This window comes from Salvia hispanica, chromosome 2 (assembly GCF_023119035.1).
Source record: "Salvia hispanica cultivar TCC Black 2014 chromosome 2, UniMelb_Shisp_WGS_1.0, whole genome shotgun sequence".
Taxonomy (NCBI): Eukaryota; Viridiplantae; Streptophyta; class Magnoliopsida; order Lamiales; family Lamiaceae; genus Salvia; species Salvia hispanica.
Genome location: NC_062966.1, coordinates 15,280,023 through 15,298,375, shown reverse-complemented (window position 1 = coordinate 15,298,375; position 18,353 = coordinate 15,280,023). Strand labels below are relative to the sequence as shown.

Genomic DNA, 18,353 nt, shown 5'->3' with positions numbered 1-18,353 from the left:
GTTTTTCATTTCGGTCCGTCCCACATAATTTGTCCCACTTCACTTTTACCATTTTTGGTAGTGGACCTCATATTCCACTAATTCATTTTTGCTCACATATAATTATAAAATTAATATATAAAGGTTGGACCCACATTCCAAACTTTTTCAACCCACTTTTCATTACATTTCTTAAAACTCGTGTCCGGTCAAAATGACCCGAATTATCTGGGACGGAGGGAGTAAATGGCTCGTGAAAACAACAGTTCACATTCTTTAAAAAAATGGCCTGTTTGCAATGTAAATACTCCCATTCCATGCTCAAGTCTCAACACATTTCCCCACTGCACAAATATGCTCACAGCTCAGGCCAGCCCCACCACTCTCCGGCGGAGGGAGCCCTTCCCTGCCACCTCGAAACAGCGCAGGCTGACTGTAAATCCCTCCACCCTCCGGCCCGGCAGGTGGAATGTGATAAGGGCTGTCATCAGCAGTGGAGATAGCAAAGCAGGAGTGGAAACAGCAGATAAAGCTGTGGAAAGCAATGGAGCTTTAGTGTCTTCTTCAAGAAGTGGAGGTGTGAGTGTGAGAGCAGTGATCAGGATAAGGAAAAAGATGAAGGAGAAGTTGTTTGACAAGATTGAGGATCAGTGGGATTCTTTCCTCAATGGGATTGGGAAAGGGATCTCACTTCAGCTCATCACCCAAGAACCTCATCTTGGTATATTTCTTCATCACTTACTTAGCTTACCTTTTTCTTGTTGAATTTCCTCACGCCATATTCTTCTCAGGCAAGAGTGACGAGACTTTTGTGAGAGGGTGGTTGCCTAGCATATCTGACAATCCATATGTGGTGGAGTATGGAGCTGACATGGTGGTGCCAAATGATTTCGGCCAGCCGGGAGCTGTTGTTGTGACCAATTTCCATGAGAAAGAGGTGTTCTTGATGGAGATTGTGGTTCATGGCTTCAAAGAGCCAATATTCTTCACTGCTGATACATGGATTCATTCCAAGAAAGACAATCCTGAGAGTAGGATAATATTCAAGAATCAGGTAGCCATATATAGCTTTACTTGTCATTGTTCATAGAAAATTTAACCCCACTCTTATCACTTTAGTATAGCACTTACTTATACTCTCTGTGGTGGCAGGCTTACCTGCCGTCTGAGACACCACCCGGGCTCAAGAATCTCAGGCAAGAGGTGCTGCATCGTGTTCGTGGCGATGGGAAAGGAGAGAGGAAGATGCACGAGAGGATATATGATTATGATGTGTACAATGATTTGGGTAATCCTGATAAGGATGAGGAGCTAGCCAGGCCGGTTGTGGGCGGTGAAGAGAGGCCGTACCCTAGGCGTTGCCGGACTGGTAGACGTCCCTCTTTAACAGGTATGTGTTGCCTGCAATGCTGTCTGTTTTGTTGCTCCTACTGTTTTTGATATCACTGACTTTCTGAAATCTTTAAATTAGATCCCGATACAGAGAGTAGAATCGAGAAGCCTGATCCGGTGTATGTTCCTCGTGATGAGACGTTTGAGGAGGTCAAGCAGAACACATTTTCTGCTGGAAGGTTGAAGGCTGTGCTGCACAACCTTATACCATTGATTGTTTCTAAATTGGCTAGTTCGGACGTCCCATTCACAAACTTCTCGGACATAGATAATCTGTATAATGATGATATTCTGCTGCCAAAAGAAGCCAAAAATAATCACCTCCTTGCCAATCTGATGGATCAAGTGATGAATGTTGGTGATAATTTGCTGAAATACGAAATACCAGCCATTATTAGGCGTAAGCACCACTCTCAACAAGGACATGCTTTCTTATTTTGTTAGGGAAAAATGTGAATCTTGATCTGTCTTTTTTCTCTCAGGTGACAGATTTTCATGGCTAAGGGATAACGAGTTTGCTCGTCAGACTTTGGCCGGGGTGAATCCTGTTAATATCGAGCTACTAAAGGTATCATTTTAGCCTTTTTTTCTGTTGAGATAGGATGCAATACCTTTGTTTATCATCAGCCATAAATGGAGACTGGAATTTGATTTCAGGAACTTCCCATTTTAAGTAAACTAGATCCTGAAATATATGGCCCTCCGGAATCTGCAATCACTAGGGAATTAATAGCCAGAGAGCTTAACGGAATCAGCGTTGAAGAGGTAAATCATTTTGTTATTTACTGTGACATGTGACACAAAAAAATTATCATAACAAGTAAATTGACTTTGTCTCCTGCTGTTTTCTATTCACAGGCAATGAAAAACAAGAAGCTGTTTATAATTGACTATCATGATTTGCTGTTGCCATTCATTGAGAAGATGAATGAGTTGCCAGACAGAAAAGCTTATGCTTCCAGAACTGTCTTCTATTTTGATCAAGGCATTCTTAGGCCAATTGTCATTGAGCTATCACTCCCTCCGACTTCTTCGTCTCCCAGGAACAAGAAAATTTATACTCATGGGCACGGCGCCACCTCTAGCTGGATGTGGAAGCTGGCTAAAGCTCATGTTTGCTCCAATGATGCAGGCGTTCACCAACTCGTGAACCACTGGTGCCTCTATACTTCATTTTGTGAGTCATCCTAACATAAATACTACCAAATACTAACAACGGGTTATTTTTTTCAGGTTGAGGACTCATGCCTGCACGGAACCTTATATAATCGCCACTCACAGGCAGCTAAGCACAATGCACCCAGTCTACAAACTACTGCACCCACATATGCGCTACACCATGGAAATCAATGCCCTTGCAAGGCAAAGTTTGATAAACGCCGGTGGAGTCATAGAGGCTTGCTTCAGCCCTGGAAAGTACGCCCTGGAGATAAGCTCAGCCGCCTATGAGAGCCTGTGGCAGTTTGACAGGGAAGCATTACCCGCAGATTTAGTTCACCGGTAGAATTTCTCTCAAAGCCATGAAGTCAGTCAGGCCCCTTTCCTGATTGTTGCTTTGTTTGTTATATTGATGAACACATTTCACCGTGGAACTTATGCAGGGGAATGGCTGTTGAGGATCCCACCATGCCTGGTGGTGTCAAACTTGTGATCGAAGATTATCCTTATGCTGCAGATGGTCTTCTCATATGGGCTGCCATACAGGAATTGGTAGAATCCTACGTTGAGCACTATTATTCCGAGCCAAATTCCATCTCATCGGATGTGGAGCTTCAGGCCTGGTGGAACGAGATAAAAAACGTGGGGCATTATGGCAAGAGAAATGAGTCGTGGTGGCCTAACCTCAATACACAAGATGACTTATCAAGAATACTTACAACCATGATTTGGACTGCTTCTGGTCAGCATGCAGCTATCAACTTCGGACAATATCCGTTCGGGGGATACGTACCTAACCGTCCAACTCTCATGAGGAAACTAATCCCTCAACCGGGAGACTCTGAGTACGAAAAGTTCCTTCACAACCCTGAGTACACTTTCTTGACTTCATTGCCCACACAACTCCAGGCAACAAAGGTTATGGCTGTCCAAGACAGCCTATCAACACATTCTCCAGATGAAGAGTACCTGCATCAGTTGGACCAGATTCAGAGGCTTTCCTCTAATGATCCTCAAGTTCACAAGTTTTTTGAAAATTTCTCTGTTCAGTTAGAAGAGATAGAACGAATTATCAATCTACGGAATAAGAATGTAGAACTGACAAACAGAACTGGTGCTGGTGTTCCTCCATATGAATTGCTTCTTCCCACTTCACCTCCTGGCGTTACTGGTCGTGGTATTCCTAACAGCATTTCCATCTGACTTTGTGGTCCGGAGTTGTGCTCTAGGGATAGCCTGTAAATCTGTAATAAATGCTAGAGAGTGTCTATATCTGCATCTATTAGAATAGGAGATCAAACAAGGCTATCTATTCAGTTTCAACAATGTTTGCTACTCCTTCACTCATCATTTTGTATCAAATACTCTTTGTGCGTCTAGATAATAAACTTAATGCATTGCATCTTTATGAATACTCTTTGTGCATAGATCATAAACTCATTTTGTTACCAAATACTCTTTCTGACTCTTTTTCTATCTCTGAAAATTAGAAATTGAGTAACGGCAGTTTGAGAAGATTGGGAGCAAACGGTTAAGGAAAAAAGGCACGAGTCGTAGGAGATGTTGCACCAAATGTAGTAGGTGATCTCCACCGTGACAATTCAATTTCGAAATATTGGACCAATTCAATTTCTGTTAATATCAAAATAATATTCTCGAGCAAACAAACTACATTATATATATGGATATTATCAAAATCGATTATGACAAAGGGTTCAATATGAAGAAGGCTTGTATGGCAGATGTGGACACTGTAAGCCCACCAAGGGGGCTTAAATCTCCACCATGGTCATCGGATATGGTGTGTGTTGCACTCGATGTTGAGCATCTGTATTCGCATCAAGGTGTCTCTTGGTTCTGCAGCTCTCGAATATGAAGAAATTGTTGTTTCTTGAATTGGTTATCCAGATTTTTTATGAATTGGAACATGATTTGCAAAAACCTATCACTATACATGTTACTGATCTTGATGAATGAAAGACCAGGCATGCTGTTTTTTATATCTACAACTACAATATTGTTCTTGTTGCTTATGATGCCGCATATGGCATTGTCACGTTCTCTAAAAATGTGATTTTAGGCAAAACTCATCAGCCTTATTATTTTGTCAGGGACCCTGTGCCTTGTATCTGCATATGATGTTGACTTCCTTCTTGTTATATCAAACAATCCTATCAACTAGCTCAGCCTGCATTCAAGGTGGCTCAGGAATTTCAAATTCCAGTTAAAATTATGCATAATGTGGCAACACAAAGCAACGTAAGGGCGCTTTCACCTTGGGACGTGCTTAATACTATTCTACTGAGATGATAGATAGAGAACCTATGCACAAAGCTGAGATCAAGAATGATCCTCTTTTGGAGCTCAAGAAAGTTTTCTCAACTATACCTAGATTAGATTCATGATGCACCATTTCAGAAAAATGCACGACATGTTGGAGGCAAATTTTACGTTTACAGAAACAATGAAGGAGAAAACTGTTACAGAGGAATTGTCCTGTGGTCAAAACAAATTTTGATATTTCTTTTCATCAGATATGTACCTTTGAGCTACTCTTTCTCTCAAAAATAGAAATAGAAGACAGATACCACTTTAGTAACTCTAAACAAAGTCTTTCTCCAGCTTGCGTCAGATTAAACTTATAAGCATTGCGGTAATCGATCCCAGAACCGCACCAGCAGCAACCTGAAGTTAAACAATGAACATCATAATTAATATTCACATGATTAGAAGAGACACTATTTTTTATCTATAACTGTAAACTGCTCGTGTGGAATATACAATTGAGTAATTGGTCATGTTCTAAGGTTTCAGACAATTTTTATTTTACTTGGCTTTGAGCTATAAATTGACCACTGTTCTATGTTTTGCAAGCAGAATGCATACATGGTAAGTAGAATTGGGATGGAGCATAATTTGGTCAGAAAAAGTGTATCCATTCAGATAATCTAAACTGATGAGGGGAATTACTTAAGGATCCTATATAAAATTTTAAAAAGAGTAATTCAGATTCAGAGAATGTTAGTTGAATAATTCAAAGCATCACTTAAACCTGAGTAGGCGTGTGGCCAAGAAGTTCGCGTAGCGGTATGCTCTCAGCAAGAGGATGCTCGGCTGGAAGTTCACATAAGATCTGATTTAGTACCTGTTACATATAATTTCATTAGGAATCTCTGGATGCATACGAACTCTAGTTTTTGCCCTTTGTTACTAATTTATTTATCACATTTGTGTATGTGTGAGGGTAGATGGGGAGGGGGAATGGATGAAGTATCCAGTGCATTTGTGCAAAGCACCCTAGATGTGCACAACAAAACAGACTAAATCATAAACTACAAACCTCTGCTTGACGTCCAGCATGTAATCTTACACCAGTTGCATCATACATCACCTGTCAAAGTTGATAGAGTAAGACCGCAAGTACAATATATGGAAGCTTATAACAAAACATAAAATTTGATTGTGCAAGTAAAAGTATATGTTAAAGATCGAGCATGAGTAAAACTATAGGGCTCGAGTGCCAAGTTGATAAAATCAAATAAACAACATTTAAATCTCACCTTTAGGTTTCAATCTTCAGCTATTATGAGTTGGTATAAAAAAATATTTAGTTTTATTAAGTAAATTTATAAATTAATTTCTAAGATTTCATTTTGCATAGAAGTATCTGGTTGGCAATTCAAGTCATAAATGAGAATAGTATGGGCATGAAGGTGGATAGGAAAAGGAACAGGTATGGGAAAGGGAAAGTGTTCCTGACAGCACTCATTCCTTCAAACTCATCTCCCACTTCCCCAAACTCCCCATACCAATCAATCCCCATACTTTTAGTTCTACAGAATTTGATTAATACATGTATATCCTTGTAATTTTTAAATTTTTTGAAAAAACAGAACAATCATTTTGTAAGGTTATATGAGTGCACATCATGTACAAAGCAAAAATAAGTACATTTATGCACAAGATGTGGTGTCCAAGACTAATACAATTAATAACATAATGTTCAAGCTAGGCTATAACAGAACAAGAGAACACACCACGGATGCCAAAACTAATGCAGTTGCAAAATGCGGTCCTCCAAAACCCTCTTGTAAACCAACCCCAACTGCAAGAGCAGTTACAGTAGCTGAATGTGATGATGGCATGCCACCAGATCCAATAAGTTGCTTTGGATCCCACCGGTTTTCCTTGTACCTGGATAAATACAACGCTCTTAAGACTTCCAAGATCACAGTTTTGGTTAATGGCAGAGCGCAATGGAAGGAACAGAGTGGGGATGCCCTCATATGCTTTTGACTTAGATAATATTTACAAAAATAGTAGAGCACTTCAGACAAGAAAAACAATTGAAAAATACCAAAGAAAAATATCTAGAGAAAGAACCTGCATTTTCTCTTTTATGAACAAACTCTGATTGAAGGGCCTAAACATTTTCTTTTAAGGTTAAAATGCAAAAGACTTCACCATATCAAGCATTCCATGATTGTCAATGGTGGTGTTTACAGATGCAAAGTGTTATAGAATATGTGTATCCCACATCAGTTGTGTGACATAGTCTAGCTTAGTCTCTTGTCTATATATGTGGGCTATGTTGAGTAATGAAATATACCTACTACTCTTCTCTAAATTTTATTGTTCTAAATTTTGATTTGTTTGGATGAATTCTGCATCTATTCAACAGAGATTGAAAGAAATAGCTAACTCCTCACCAGCGTAAACATATATGAATAAACTCATCTACCAAGTAGTGATCATAACCTTATAGAGGCCTAAAAATCACAATCAAGAGAACAAACGAATCTCCATAACAGTAATTTTATTTTCAAAAGTTTCAAAAGAGACCATTTTGTTCTAAAATGCAAATATTCAGTCTAACTGTGAAAAAAATAAAAAATCAGTGTCTTGTGAGGTAAAAAGACTCATCATCTACTTGCACATCTTAAAAATTAAATACACAAAATAATCATATAGTTTCTCTCTCTCTCTTTCACACACACAAACACAAACCCCAACCCGTTAAGAGCAGTCAGCGATAGTAAGAGCGATGCAATTAGGATTCTAATATTTCAGATGTTGTAGAAATTAGAAAAAAAGCAAGATCAATGCCCTAACAAAGAAGAAGAAGCATACCAGACAGTAAAGAATTTAATGGCCTGAGCAATAGCGAAGCCAAGAAAGGAAGACATCAACGCAAGATTTGTAAAAAGCGCCCATATTCCAGTCGCCGCCGCCGCCGCCGCCGCCGCCGTTGATTCTTCATTCAAGCCCACTGTTGATCCCATTCCCCCAAAATCAGCCCTCACCATTTCTCTCGCGCTTTTCCTGCTCCTCCGATTAGTTGTAACTATTGATTTCTATATCAATCTTATCTTCTCAATTTCAAGGAGGGGCCCTTAATTTGGATGGGAATTGCAAGCATTCAAAGTCGATCTTGGGAAGCAAAGCAGCAGCTGCGTATACAAGTTAACTGACAGACGGTTGACAATTAATTTATTTTTCTTTTCCTTTCCTTTTCTTTGTTGAGAAATACTACTCCTTTGGATAGAATGAAACATTTTTCTTTTTAAACTATTTCAATAAAAATGAAATATTTTTTAAATAAAAATAAAATAATTTTTTTTTTTTTTCTATTTTACTCTCTCTTCATTAATTTATAAAATAACATTATATAAAATCTCGTGTCAAAAATTAAATATTGCATATTTAAATTGAAAATTTTTTAAAATAAAAATAAAATAATCTTTTTTTTTCTTTCTTATTTTACTCTTTCTTCATTAATTCACAAAATAACACTATATAATCTCGTGTCAAAAATTAAATATTGCATATTTAATAAGACGAAGAACTTATGAATATGCCACGTAATTATATAATTATGTTCAAATGTGGAATCTGGCATATGCTAGTTACTAGTATATCAAAATTTTGATTGCCTTTCGAATTAATCATACATTTGATTTCTTTTATTGTTTCCATCGCTTTGTCCATTATATTTTGTTGTATGCTTGAATGATTGTATCATAAGTACTTGGTTTTTATCGCTTTTGTATTATAAATAAATAGATATAGATTAATTAAATAATATTTCTTATGTCCATAAAAATATATAGTACTAGACTAGTAGTACTTTTTACTATTTTTATTTTGGTCTGTTATATTAAAATACTCTCTCTATTCTATTACAAATGAAACATTTTCCTTTTTAATTTATCTCATTAAAAATAAAACGTTTTCTAAAATGGTAACATCTCTATCTCTACTTTTTCATCTTTCTTACTTTATTCTCTCTTCATTAACTCACACACACTACATAAAAGCTTGTGCCGATTCCCAAATATTGCATATTTAATGGGACGGAGGGAGTACTTCTTTTCTATTTTTGGTATTTTTTTTCTTTTTAATAAGATGAGAATTTATTTTTCATTAATAATATTTTAATAATTTTTTCTTTTTATATTTCTTCTATTTTGATAATGAACATTATTATACATTTAATTGTGATATAGGAGTATGTTTATTTTTAACCTGTTGCAGTTATAGATTGTTCATTACATAGTGTGCACAATTTCCAGTATATTCAATATGATTATCTCATTTTGGTTAAATCGATTATACAATTATATATGGACAAGGTATTACTTTTTAGCTTTTATATTTATAGAATATTTAATTTACTCAGCCATTAAATTGATTATATTAATATTTTATTCAAGATGTCATTAAAAGATGTTAAAATTCTTCCATTACAGTTATATCATTGTTGCGTTATCTTACTGGCACTTATTTATCATATGATATAGTGTGATATATTCCAACTAAGATGACACATTTTTTTTACACACTTGTTTTAGTAAAAGGACAATAAATAATTAAATTGGAAACAAATTAAAGTATAAGAAAGAATAATGTAAAAGAGACTATCATCTTAGTTGAATCTCATAATTCAAGCCTAGATGGATAATATTTTTCCAAAATATGTGTGAAAAGAAATAGTTGGGATGGATGGAGTAGTAATGAACATTAGATAAAAACGTAAGTATCATAATATTAGTATGATGAAGTTATATTCAAAGAAAATATTGCATCAACAATCAATAATTTATAAATTATATACAATTCAAACACTGTAAGTACATAATGAAAATATTACATCATTATTCATCATTAATTAATTGCATAATTTAACAAAAATTAAAGTTCAATTTAGTTATTTTTTCTCTACCGTCAAATAAATAGATAAAATAATAAATCAATGAATTTTAACAAAAAAGTAATGTATCAGATACAAACTAAACTTACTAAACAGAGTAAAAAATGCTTAAAAGTGTGGTGCTCACAAATTATGCTCTTATAAAGCATGTAACATAGGAGTAATATCTAATTATCACGACACAATCTCAAATATGTTATTGTGCAGCTTGCAAGATTATATCTAAGGATGAAACCTGTACTATTTTGTTTGATTTCATGATTATTTTGTCTAACAAACTGAACAACCGCTATATATATGGAATTATTACAAGCATAAAAGGTACAGGAAAAAAAAGAGAAAAATACAAGAATGACAGTTCCAAAAGCTGCAATATCACTACAAGAACATTGTATAGACCTACCTTCAACTTTAAGATGAGAATGAAATCTTCACTCAGATTGACTGCAATGGTGGAAGAAAAGAAGAATCCTCCTTCGCTGTGCACAAACTCGTTTTACATCATGCCCACTGGTTTCTGCATGACGCGATGATCCCCTGTTCCGTGGTTCATAATACAACTAAGGATGCTTCAGCAGCTAAGGATAACTCAGTGTGATGCAATGGACGAACGTGATGGAACCTCATGATGAAGTTGAGCATCGTTATGACATGATGATCCCTTGTTCTTTGTGGTTGATGACTAGCAAAACCATTAGCAGATCTGGAATTTCAGGTGAAAATTTGGGAGTGAAAAGGTTTATGTTACATTCTTCCCCACAAAATTCACGAGTTCTTCCTTCGCTGCCTCCATTATGGCCCTGAACTCCACATTTGCATATCGTCCCCTGAAATTCAATCAGTTACACCTTGCTACTTTAAAGGGAACAGTAAACTATAACCATGTAAAATCATTCTCATTTCCCTATATTACCAGAAATGAGTTCTTGACCAAATAGCAGAAGGAAAGGCTGGACTGCCAAGTCCATGAAAAATCCTTGCAATCGCTCTGGGTGTGAATTTTGCCTGTGCGTTGCTTTGGAGAAAAACCTAATGCATTATCAGAAATCCAAAGATTAAGTATCACCTAATAAACTTCTTTTCCAGCAGGTGTGAAAATAGAAGGTGTGGAATTTTACCTTTGTATCTGCTCGCAAAAATCTACTGCAAAATGGAAGCACATTTGTATTAGTTTATTGGTATTAGAATGCTCAACGACATAATTTCCAACTATAAGCATGCTTACTTACATGATGCATATAAGGAATAAAAGATTATGCTTATTCCAGGTTTATCATGATCAATAACTTGGTATTTAGTTTCATACACTAATCTATATAGTTAGAATACTTACTTGATTTGATAACTTTAGGCAGTTATATATGTACAACTCTAAGCAAAAAAATTTAGTTAATTTATGTGCTGGATTTGAGACAACTTGTACTCAACCTGTTTTGATCCATCTGAATATGTGTATCAGCATCACAGTCCCCACTGAAGTACTCCTGAATCTTCCTTTGCAAACAAGGTGTATGTTCGTCGTTGTTGCAACCGAGAGCTTTGTCACAAGCTTTTGCGGCAAAGACTGAAGCATTATATACCATGTCTAGCTTCCGTACCTATTTTAGCCAAGTACATGTGACAATTGGATTGCAATTTAGTAGCGTAGTATAAACTAGTAAGCATTGGAAAACAAATACAATGATCTCTTTACAAACATATATTGGTCATAATTATTTTCTCACCAAAAGATTGGCCAAAAAGATCTCAATATATTCTCAGAAGCACTATATAACTAGGGAAAACAAGGATCTTATGATTCTTTTGACTAATTCTTAACACAGAAAAGGAGACTTGTGATTTCATCTGCAGGTTAAGACATTCTATAACAAATAAATTCAAAGCAACATAATGTTATTCCGTAATTTAGATAGTAGGTAAATGACACGCATATTTCCATTTCAATAAACCAGTTAATGTATACAAATTAGAAAGTGAATAGCAACAAGAAAACACAAACCAACTAATAACATGGAAACAAACTCAATCACCTTACAAGTTTCAACCTCCCCAAGCCACTTAGTTAGCTGAGCTGCCAAAGAGCAAATATCGTTTGGTACCCCCAAAATTTTATAACAAAATGCTTGATCCTTCAATTCATATGTTATTTCCCTCTTCATCTGGTCAAGAAATGGAAATCCTATCATATTAAGTCTACAAGCACATCCACAAAATGTGGAACAAAATCCTCAGGCCATTAGTAACTGAAACTTATATATAAGAATTTTATAGTACAACTTAAATAATACTAACCTTTAGATTCTGCAAGTGATTTAACAGCTCAGAAGCTTGCATTCTAATGTTATTTGCAACAGAAGGAATGTTAAACACATACTGCCCATCTTTCATCTCAGACCTGTGTAATAAGGTGCATATAATATAACTAAGTGAAAAGAACTTGGATAACATAATTGCTCCAGTTGGCAGTTTAAGCCATATATTAGTTCTCACTTTTTTAAAATTGCAGCAACTGCAACATCTCTAGCTGCAAGTACTGGTGGTGGAGTCTGCAATTGAAGAAGGATGACGATTCAAGCTAAAAGAAACTAGAGCAAATATAGGCAGATAATATATGCTTGTTATTGTGAATACCTTTTGTATCTAGAAGAATTTCCTTATTTATCCTTGTTATTGTAGGAATAGATTTAAATTTTAAGCTAGTAGTAACCCTAGCTTTCTACTCCTTAAGTCCTTATATATAGAAGGGTCCCTAGCTGTTAATGCACAATTTATTCTTTTCTCCTATATGTGTCCAATTATCTGCTATGTTCTTATGCTTTTATGTTATTCTTAGGATCTCAAAAAATTATGTTCTTGCTAAGAACGAAACTAGTTGATACTATATAGATACTATCCGAGCATTTGGGATGATACTGGAGACTTGTTGGAGGACAAAGCTAAGTACAGAACTTGTTGGGAAAATTATCTACTTGACAGTAACAAAGGCCTGCCATCTCTTTCTTGTTGGTTTGATCAGCCATTTTTTATGGATAAGCCTGAGCAGGTTCACTGGGATGCTGTTGTTCAACGCATATATTATGGAGGAAACTTAGTAGCTTGGTGAAGTAAGAAACAACACACAATTGCTAGATCTTCTGTCCAGGTTGAGAACCGAACTATGACTCAAACTTCTACTGAGATGATTGGGATAAAGAATTTGTGTGAGGAACTGGGTGTCAGTTTCAAAGAACCTTGACCTAACCAAGTAGCTATCTATATTGCAAATAACCCAGTGTTTCATGAGAGGGCCAAAAAACTAAGGTTGACTGACATTATATTATGAGTGTATTGAGTGGCCAGATCATTGCTACTCCATTCACTTCTTCATCCAAATAAATTGTTGATATCATCAGTAAACCGTTGGAAGGGAAATGCTATCAGATCTTTGTACTCGACATGGTTGATATCCTCCAGCTTGAGGGGAATATTGTATAATATCTTTTGTATCTAGGCTTTCTTTACTTATCAGCTGTAATTGAGGAATAGCTTTAACCTAATAGTAATCCTAGCTTTCTACTCTCTCTATATATAGGAATCTCTCTAGCTGTGAATGTACACTTTATTATTTTCTCCTTTCTGTCTACACTTTACAGCTTCACATTTGCATTTGATGAACTGAACAAGAAAATTAGTTGGGATGCAGATAAATTTCTATGGGTGATTCTAACAAGAAGAGATAAAAACAACATGGGATAATTATATAAGACTTGAGAGCATAACACATGAGTAATTGCTTTTCGGAAAAGGTTAGGCTACACACCTGGTGGAAATTTAAGACACAAGTTACATTTATTTGCGGAAGCAATTTCACATAACGTACTTCACCCAACTCCAACTGCGTCAGAATGGTTAAAATTACCTATAAACAAGGAAAAGGTTAATGGTAATCATCCTAATATTGAGCCAAATAAGAGTGGTAGAATCAGTTTTGAAATCATTTTTTAACTTCCAAACTCAGCAATTGTATCACTGGAACTTATCACAAATTCACATATTAGCAAATAGCAATATCAACTTGTTTACTAAAGCCATGGAAAATTTCCAAGGATCAGGAAAATTAGCTTTTATTTAAATACTACTCCTACTCAATACTGCAGATGTAGACAGGAATTTGAGAGGAAGAATAGACAGACTTGTAGCAAAAACAGCTATATGAATGACCTCTTCTTTCATGTCAAATTTACGACATGCTGATTCTTTGACTATCGAACACGTTTCTTCCCCAGAAGGTCTGTCACTTGTGAAAATTTGACAGAGTAACTTGTTGACAGTATATTCATCTACACCATCACTGATCATTGAGTAATAGAATATATGTTAGTAAATCTAGACAAGAAACTATAGAAAAGGGAGGAACTGACCTCCAAATGGTCTAGTCAATTAATTACCTGTACATTAAACTACGAAGTTTGATATATGTGGCATCATCAAAGAGAAGGTGACAATAAGATAATCTACCATCACGCCCAGCACGACCAATTTCCTAACACAATAATGTGATTTTACTTCTAGCAGCTTGACAGCAAATTCATCTTTCAACTAAATTAGTTGGGGAAGACTATCAGTGTTTACAAGATATAAATGTGAATAGTTTACCTGAACATACTCTTCCAAGCTTTCTGGTAAACTATAATGAATCACCTGAGGTAGGACAATTCGAGAGTTGGTTAAATAACCATAAGTGTGGCCATAATGTAAAATGTGCCAAGAGGAACTATCTGCATCCACGCATAAGTCACTACAGATTGTTGAAGATAAGCTTTTACCAATATACAAGGATTTCTTATTTATTGCAAAATAAATTCTCAAGCTGCGCTCTATATTTCAAGTTGCTCATTAAGTGTAAGGGATTAAATATTATAGTATTGAACAGAGACTTTTAACAGAGATATTTAAACCAGAATGACCATAAAGATCACAATGGATCAATGTCACTACAGTCATGACTTATGACTTCACGTGAAGTAGAATTAAATGTAAGGAAAAACAATGATAGACCATTCTCTTACAGCTCCAACATCACTTTTATCAAGTCCCATTCCGAATGCTACAGTTGCAACAACCTTCCATAAACAGAAACATACAAGTCAATAGACCTAAACAGATTGTATAAAATAGTATGAAACCTAGACACCCTAAAAGACCAAGCCAGTAAAGAATAATCAAACTTCTTACCACTTTAATCTTGTTTGAACAGAACAAATCCTGCACACGACTCCTATCTTTTGCAGGAATACCACTATGGTAACTCTGAACATAAAGATAATAATTCATTTGAACAAAAATATTAATTAAGAACAATGTCCAGAAGCAGCTTGATCTTTCAACCAAATAAAGCCTACAAATAAAACACTAACCCTTGCTGAGATATTGTTATCAAAAAGATACTTGCTTATCATGTCAGTTTCAGACTGCAGAAAAAAATTGAGCAAAAGGAGTTACATGAAGGCCAATAAGTACAATTTGTAATAATATATGTCTACTGAAGTTTCGGTTGCATTTAGTATTGAGAGTGTAAACTCATGGCTATATATAAAATATTAAAGGAAAAATATACCTGGAATTTGCAGTAAACAATGGTGCTTTTAATATTTGAAAAAGGAGAAGATTTAAGCAGCGCCATCAAATCTTTCATCCTGCAAAGTGGTTGAATTATGTTGATACTACATTCAAAGCTAACATTAAGTTTCCCGAATCAGACATTGGTTTAGCTAGAGTGTGCATGCACAGACCTATTCCCACTTTTAGAAACTGACAGATGCAGATTTTCCCTCAACTTGGTTGACTGGATAAGGTTTGTAGGGGGAATCTCTAAAGCATGCATCACATCACACAAGGTTTTATTTGTTGCTGTTGCAGTCATTGCAAGAATGCATCCAGCACTAAGCTTGCCACGCAGCAAAGAGGCTCTAAGCCTCATATATGAAGGTCGAAAATTGTGTGACCTGCCAAAATATATCAAGTATTTAAAGTATTCTACTACCAATGAGTTAGAAAAGGGAACCAAACAAGATTAGAAAAGGTAATGTGTGAAAGCAAAAGAGAAAATACGCAAATGTGCACTCACCACTCTGAAACACAATGGGCCTCATCAACAACTACAGTAGATAACACCGAAGAGCCATAAAAGATGGAAATAAAATCCACATTTAAAAACCTCTCTGGCGAAACAAAAAGGACCTACAACATGAGTAAAACAGAAGTAGAAAGTATCATTTAGTTGAAATACGACTCAAATTTGTTGACAAAATGTTGATTATAGTATTGAGTTTTGACTGCAGATGTTCATTTGTGCAAATTAATTCAAAATTTAGAGCATTGGTGATAGTGTGCAGAGAGCTTGAGTGGGCTTCAGAGGCTACCAAAGGCATAAATGAACCTTAATAGAACCTTCTTGCAGCAAACGGAGAGTTTCTGAAGCCTCTTCCATTGTCTAAACAACAGCCAAGATGGATAGAAAAAATCAATTAATCGGTAATGCAAATGCAAATGCAAAGCACATAGTTATAACACAGAGACAAAAGCAACCTGACTGCTGCACAAGAGGCCACCTCGAATCACTGGAGGCAGATGCTTAAGCTGATCAATCATCAAAGCTACTAAAGGGCTGACCACAAGTGTGATCCCTGGCAACACCAATGCTGGTAACTGGTAACACAAGGACTTGCCTGCGCCAGTCGGCAAGACCAGCATAGTGGACTTCCCAGAAAGTACCATCTTTATAGCCTCTAACTGGCCATCCCTAAATGAGTCATAACCATGTGTCAGCTTCAACAGCTTCAGCAGATTCTCATCCGATGCCTCATCTCTCACCCTCATCACAGCCTCTTCAATTGATCCAGCATCAACATTCAACGTTTTCTGCCCCATTCCAACATCCACCACCAATCCCTCTTCATCAAAAACACAATTTTCTTCTCCTCCTCCACCTTTCTCACTTCCCTTGCTTCGTCTAAAATTTTTCCGATACTTATTGGAAGAAGAACTAAAACCAGTCCTCTTATTCTTAAACTTGAACTTTTTCCTGCCATAGCCGTTGATATTAAGCTTCACAAAATTCCCTTCACTGCCACATTTAACCTTTTTGTCTATAACAGTATCAGAAGTACTACCTCCAATCACACCAAGATTTTTCCGCGTTCTTTTCACCATCGAATCCTCCCCAATGACCTCCTTTTTTACTGCCTCTACGGGAGTAGCACTTTCAACCGAAGTCCTACTTTTCATCTCAATTGCATTATCGGCCTCAAAGTTGAGATTCTTATCCCGAGCTTTCAAGAAAGACGCAAACTTGGAAGCACAGTGGCCACCATGAAGGAGACCATCGGAGGCACCCTTGCCATTTTGTAGGTTGCCTTTCTTAATTTGGAATGGCAGATTGGAGAGGAGAGGAGTGATTGGCGGGCTGGATCGTGGAGGATCCGGTTCCGGATGTGGTTCTGGGACCGCCTGTGGACGTGGGTTTGATTTTTTCCTGGAGATTACGGGCTGAAGAAATGTTCTTGCAGTGGTTGAGGTGGAGATAGAGGTTTTGGTTCTTGACTTGGAAGAGGAGAGAAGAGCAGCGCGGCGTGACGCTGACCGCGTAGGGGGCGGAGGTGAATTAGGCGGTGTGGCGGAGATGTGAGAGGCACCGGAGTCTGAATCGGAATCCATGGCCGACAACACTGCAGTGTGGGCAACATGATTTTCCCGCCGATTTTGTAAGGGGCTGCTCTAGCTATAAGGGTATTTTTGTCAATATGAGGCGCACTTGGGTCAAACCCGATCCGAACTCGATCGACCCGGACTATTTTTTTCATTTGCTGCTCATACAAAGAGATTGGAAAATATGCACATTTTTGAAATAACTAGTTTTAACACCCGTGCTATTCACGGGCCAAATAATTTTTACGTACTGATTACATATTCTCAATAAATCAACATAAATGAGGATTAATAAAAACCACAAGTGTTACATGCATACATATGTTGATCAGACAACTACAAATTTAACAACGATACATATGTTGATTAGAACAATTATGTATACTTATATCAAATAGAACAATTATGCTTCCACATACGGTAAATGAGACAAACTCAAAAGAAAAGTGAGACATCTTTATTGAACGAATAGACTATATAAAAAACATGAACATAAAGCGACCCTTAAGAAAACAAATACTACTAATATATATTACCTACATTTTTGAAAAATATACACTTTCGAATTGCATGAATATTAAAAGCACAATTATTTTGTTTTTTTAATCATCTTCATAAATCAATGTTTTTGGCTGTGGAGTTAATTTGTTTTGGTTGTGGTTCTGTAGGTGTGCGTGGTTGTGTGTGCACGATTTTTGTGTCTTTCACCGTTTGAGAGAAGTGAGCATGTTGGCTTCGTGGAGGCAACGATAGGAAAATGAGAACGCCAGAATGGGTGATGGACTGGTTTCTTCTCTTGTTAATTTTTCTTTCTTTGTCACAGATTTCTTTCGCACAACACCTTCGTTCTCTTATTTTTCGAAGAATGCTAAGATGGATTATCTGATTCTCTAACTTACTTTTCTAATATAATTAGGCTGTAATGATG

The 18,353-nt window shown here is 36.5% G+C and overlaps 3 protein-coding genes across 6 annotated transcripts in view; 1 reads left to right on the top strand and 2 right to left on the bottom strand.

Annotated features, from left to right (window-relative positions):
- Window positions 1-3,941, top strand: part of LOC125207176 (lipoxygenase 6, chloroplastic-like) — a 4,330-nt gene extending 389 nt beyond the window's left edge. Inside the window, exons 2-10 of one of the 2 annotated variants that reach the window (XM_048106406.1) lie at window positions 557-700; window positions 771-1,033; window positions 1,132-1,369; window positions 1,451-1,771; window positions 1,854-1,939; window positions 2,029-2,136; window positions 2,230-2,528; window positions 2,605-2,871; window positions 2,973-3,941. In XM_048106406.1, coding sequence (XP_047962363.1) covers window positions 557-700; window positions 771-1,033; window positions 1,132-1,369; window positions 1,451-1,771; window positions 1,854-1,939; window positions 2,029-2,136; window positions 2,230-2,528; window positions 2,605-2,871; window positions 2,973-3,732 — 2,486 coding nt within the window. In that variant the 3' untranslated portion in view covers window positions 3,733-3,941. Of the gene's footprint in view, window positions 1-286; window positions 701-770; window positions 1,034-1,131; window positions 1,370-1,450; window positions 1,772-1,853; window positions 1,940-2,028; window positions 2,137-2,229; window positions 2,529-2,604; window positions 2,872-2,972 lie in introns of those variants that run through there. The other variant, XM_048106404.1, reaches the window with a different exon arrangement.
- A 1,022-nt stretch (window positions 3,942-4,963) lies between these two features.
- LOC125203881 (uncharacterized membrane protein YuiD-like) lies at window positions 4,964-8,018 on the bottom strand. Its single transcript, XM_048102387.1, has 5 exons — window positions 7,660-8,018; window positions 6,567-6,723; window positions 5,870-5,920; window positions 5,582-5,674; window positions 4,964-5,214 (listed from the first exon to the last, which is right to left on the bottom strand). The coding sequence occupies exons 1-5, from the start codon at window positions 7,833-7,835 to the stop codon at window positions 5,158-5,160; spliced, it is 534 nt and encodes a 177-aa protein (XP_047958344.1). The 5' UTR covers window positions 7,836-8,018; the 3' UTR covers window positions 4,964-5,157.
- A 1,944-nt stretch (window positions 8,019-9,962) lies between these two features.
- LOC125203518 (ATP-dependent DNA helicase Q-like 5) lies at window positions 9,963-17,435 on the bottom strand. 3 transcript variants are annotated; one of them, XM_048101880.1, is made up of 19 exons: window positions 16,307-17,435; window positions 16,158-16,211; window positions 15,846-15,958; window positions 15,511-15,723; window positions 15,336-15,414; window positions 15,136-15,189; window positions 14,954-15,028; window positions 14,788-14,841; window positions 14,375-14,419; window positions 14,167-14,261; window positions 13,940-14,069; window positions 13,539-13,637; window positions 12,230-12,285; window positions 12,032-12,134; window positions 11,770-11,898; window positions 11,168-11,337; window positions 10,858-10,882; window positions 10,653-10,768; window positions 9,963-10,566 (listed from the first exon to the last, which is right to left on the bottom strand). In XM_048101880.1, exons 1-19 carry the CDS (start codon window positions 17,432-17,434, stop codon window positions 10,479-10,481), a joined length of 2,826 nt encoding a protein of 941 aa, XP_047957837.1. In that variant the 5' UTR covers window position 17,435; the 3' UTR covers window positions 9,963-10,478. The 3 variants fall into 3 exon arrangements, with proteins under 3 accessions (XP_047957837.1, XP_047957838.1, XP_047957839.1); XM_048101881.1 differs by having other exon boundaries at window positions 10,858-10,879; XM_048101882.1 differs by lacking the exon at window positions 11,770-11,898.
- Between the last annotated feature and the right edge of the window lie 918 nt (window positions 17,436-18,353).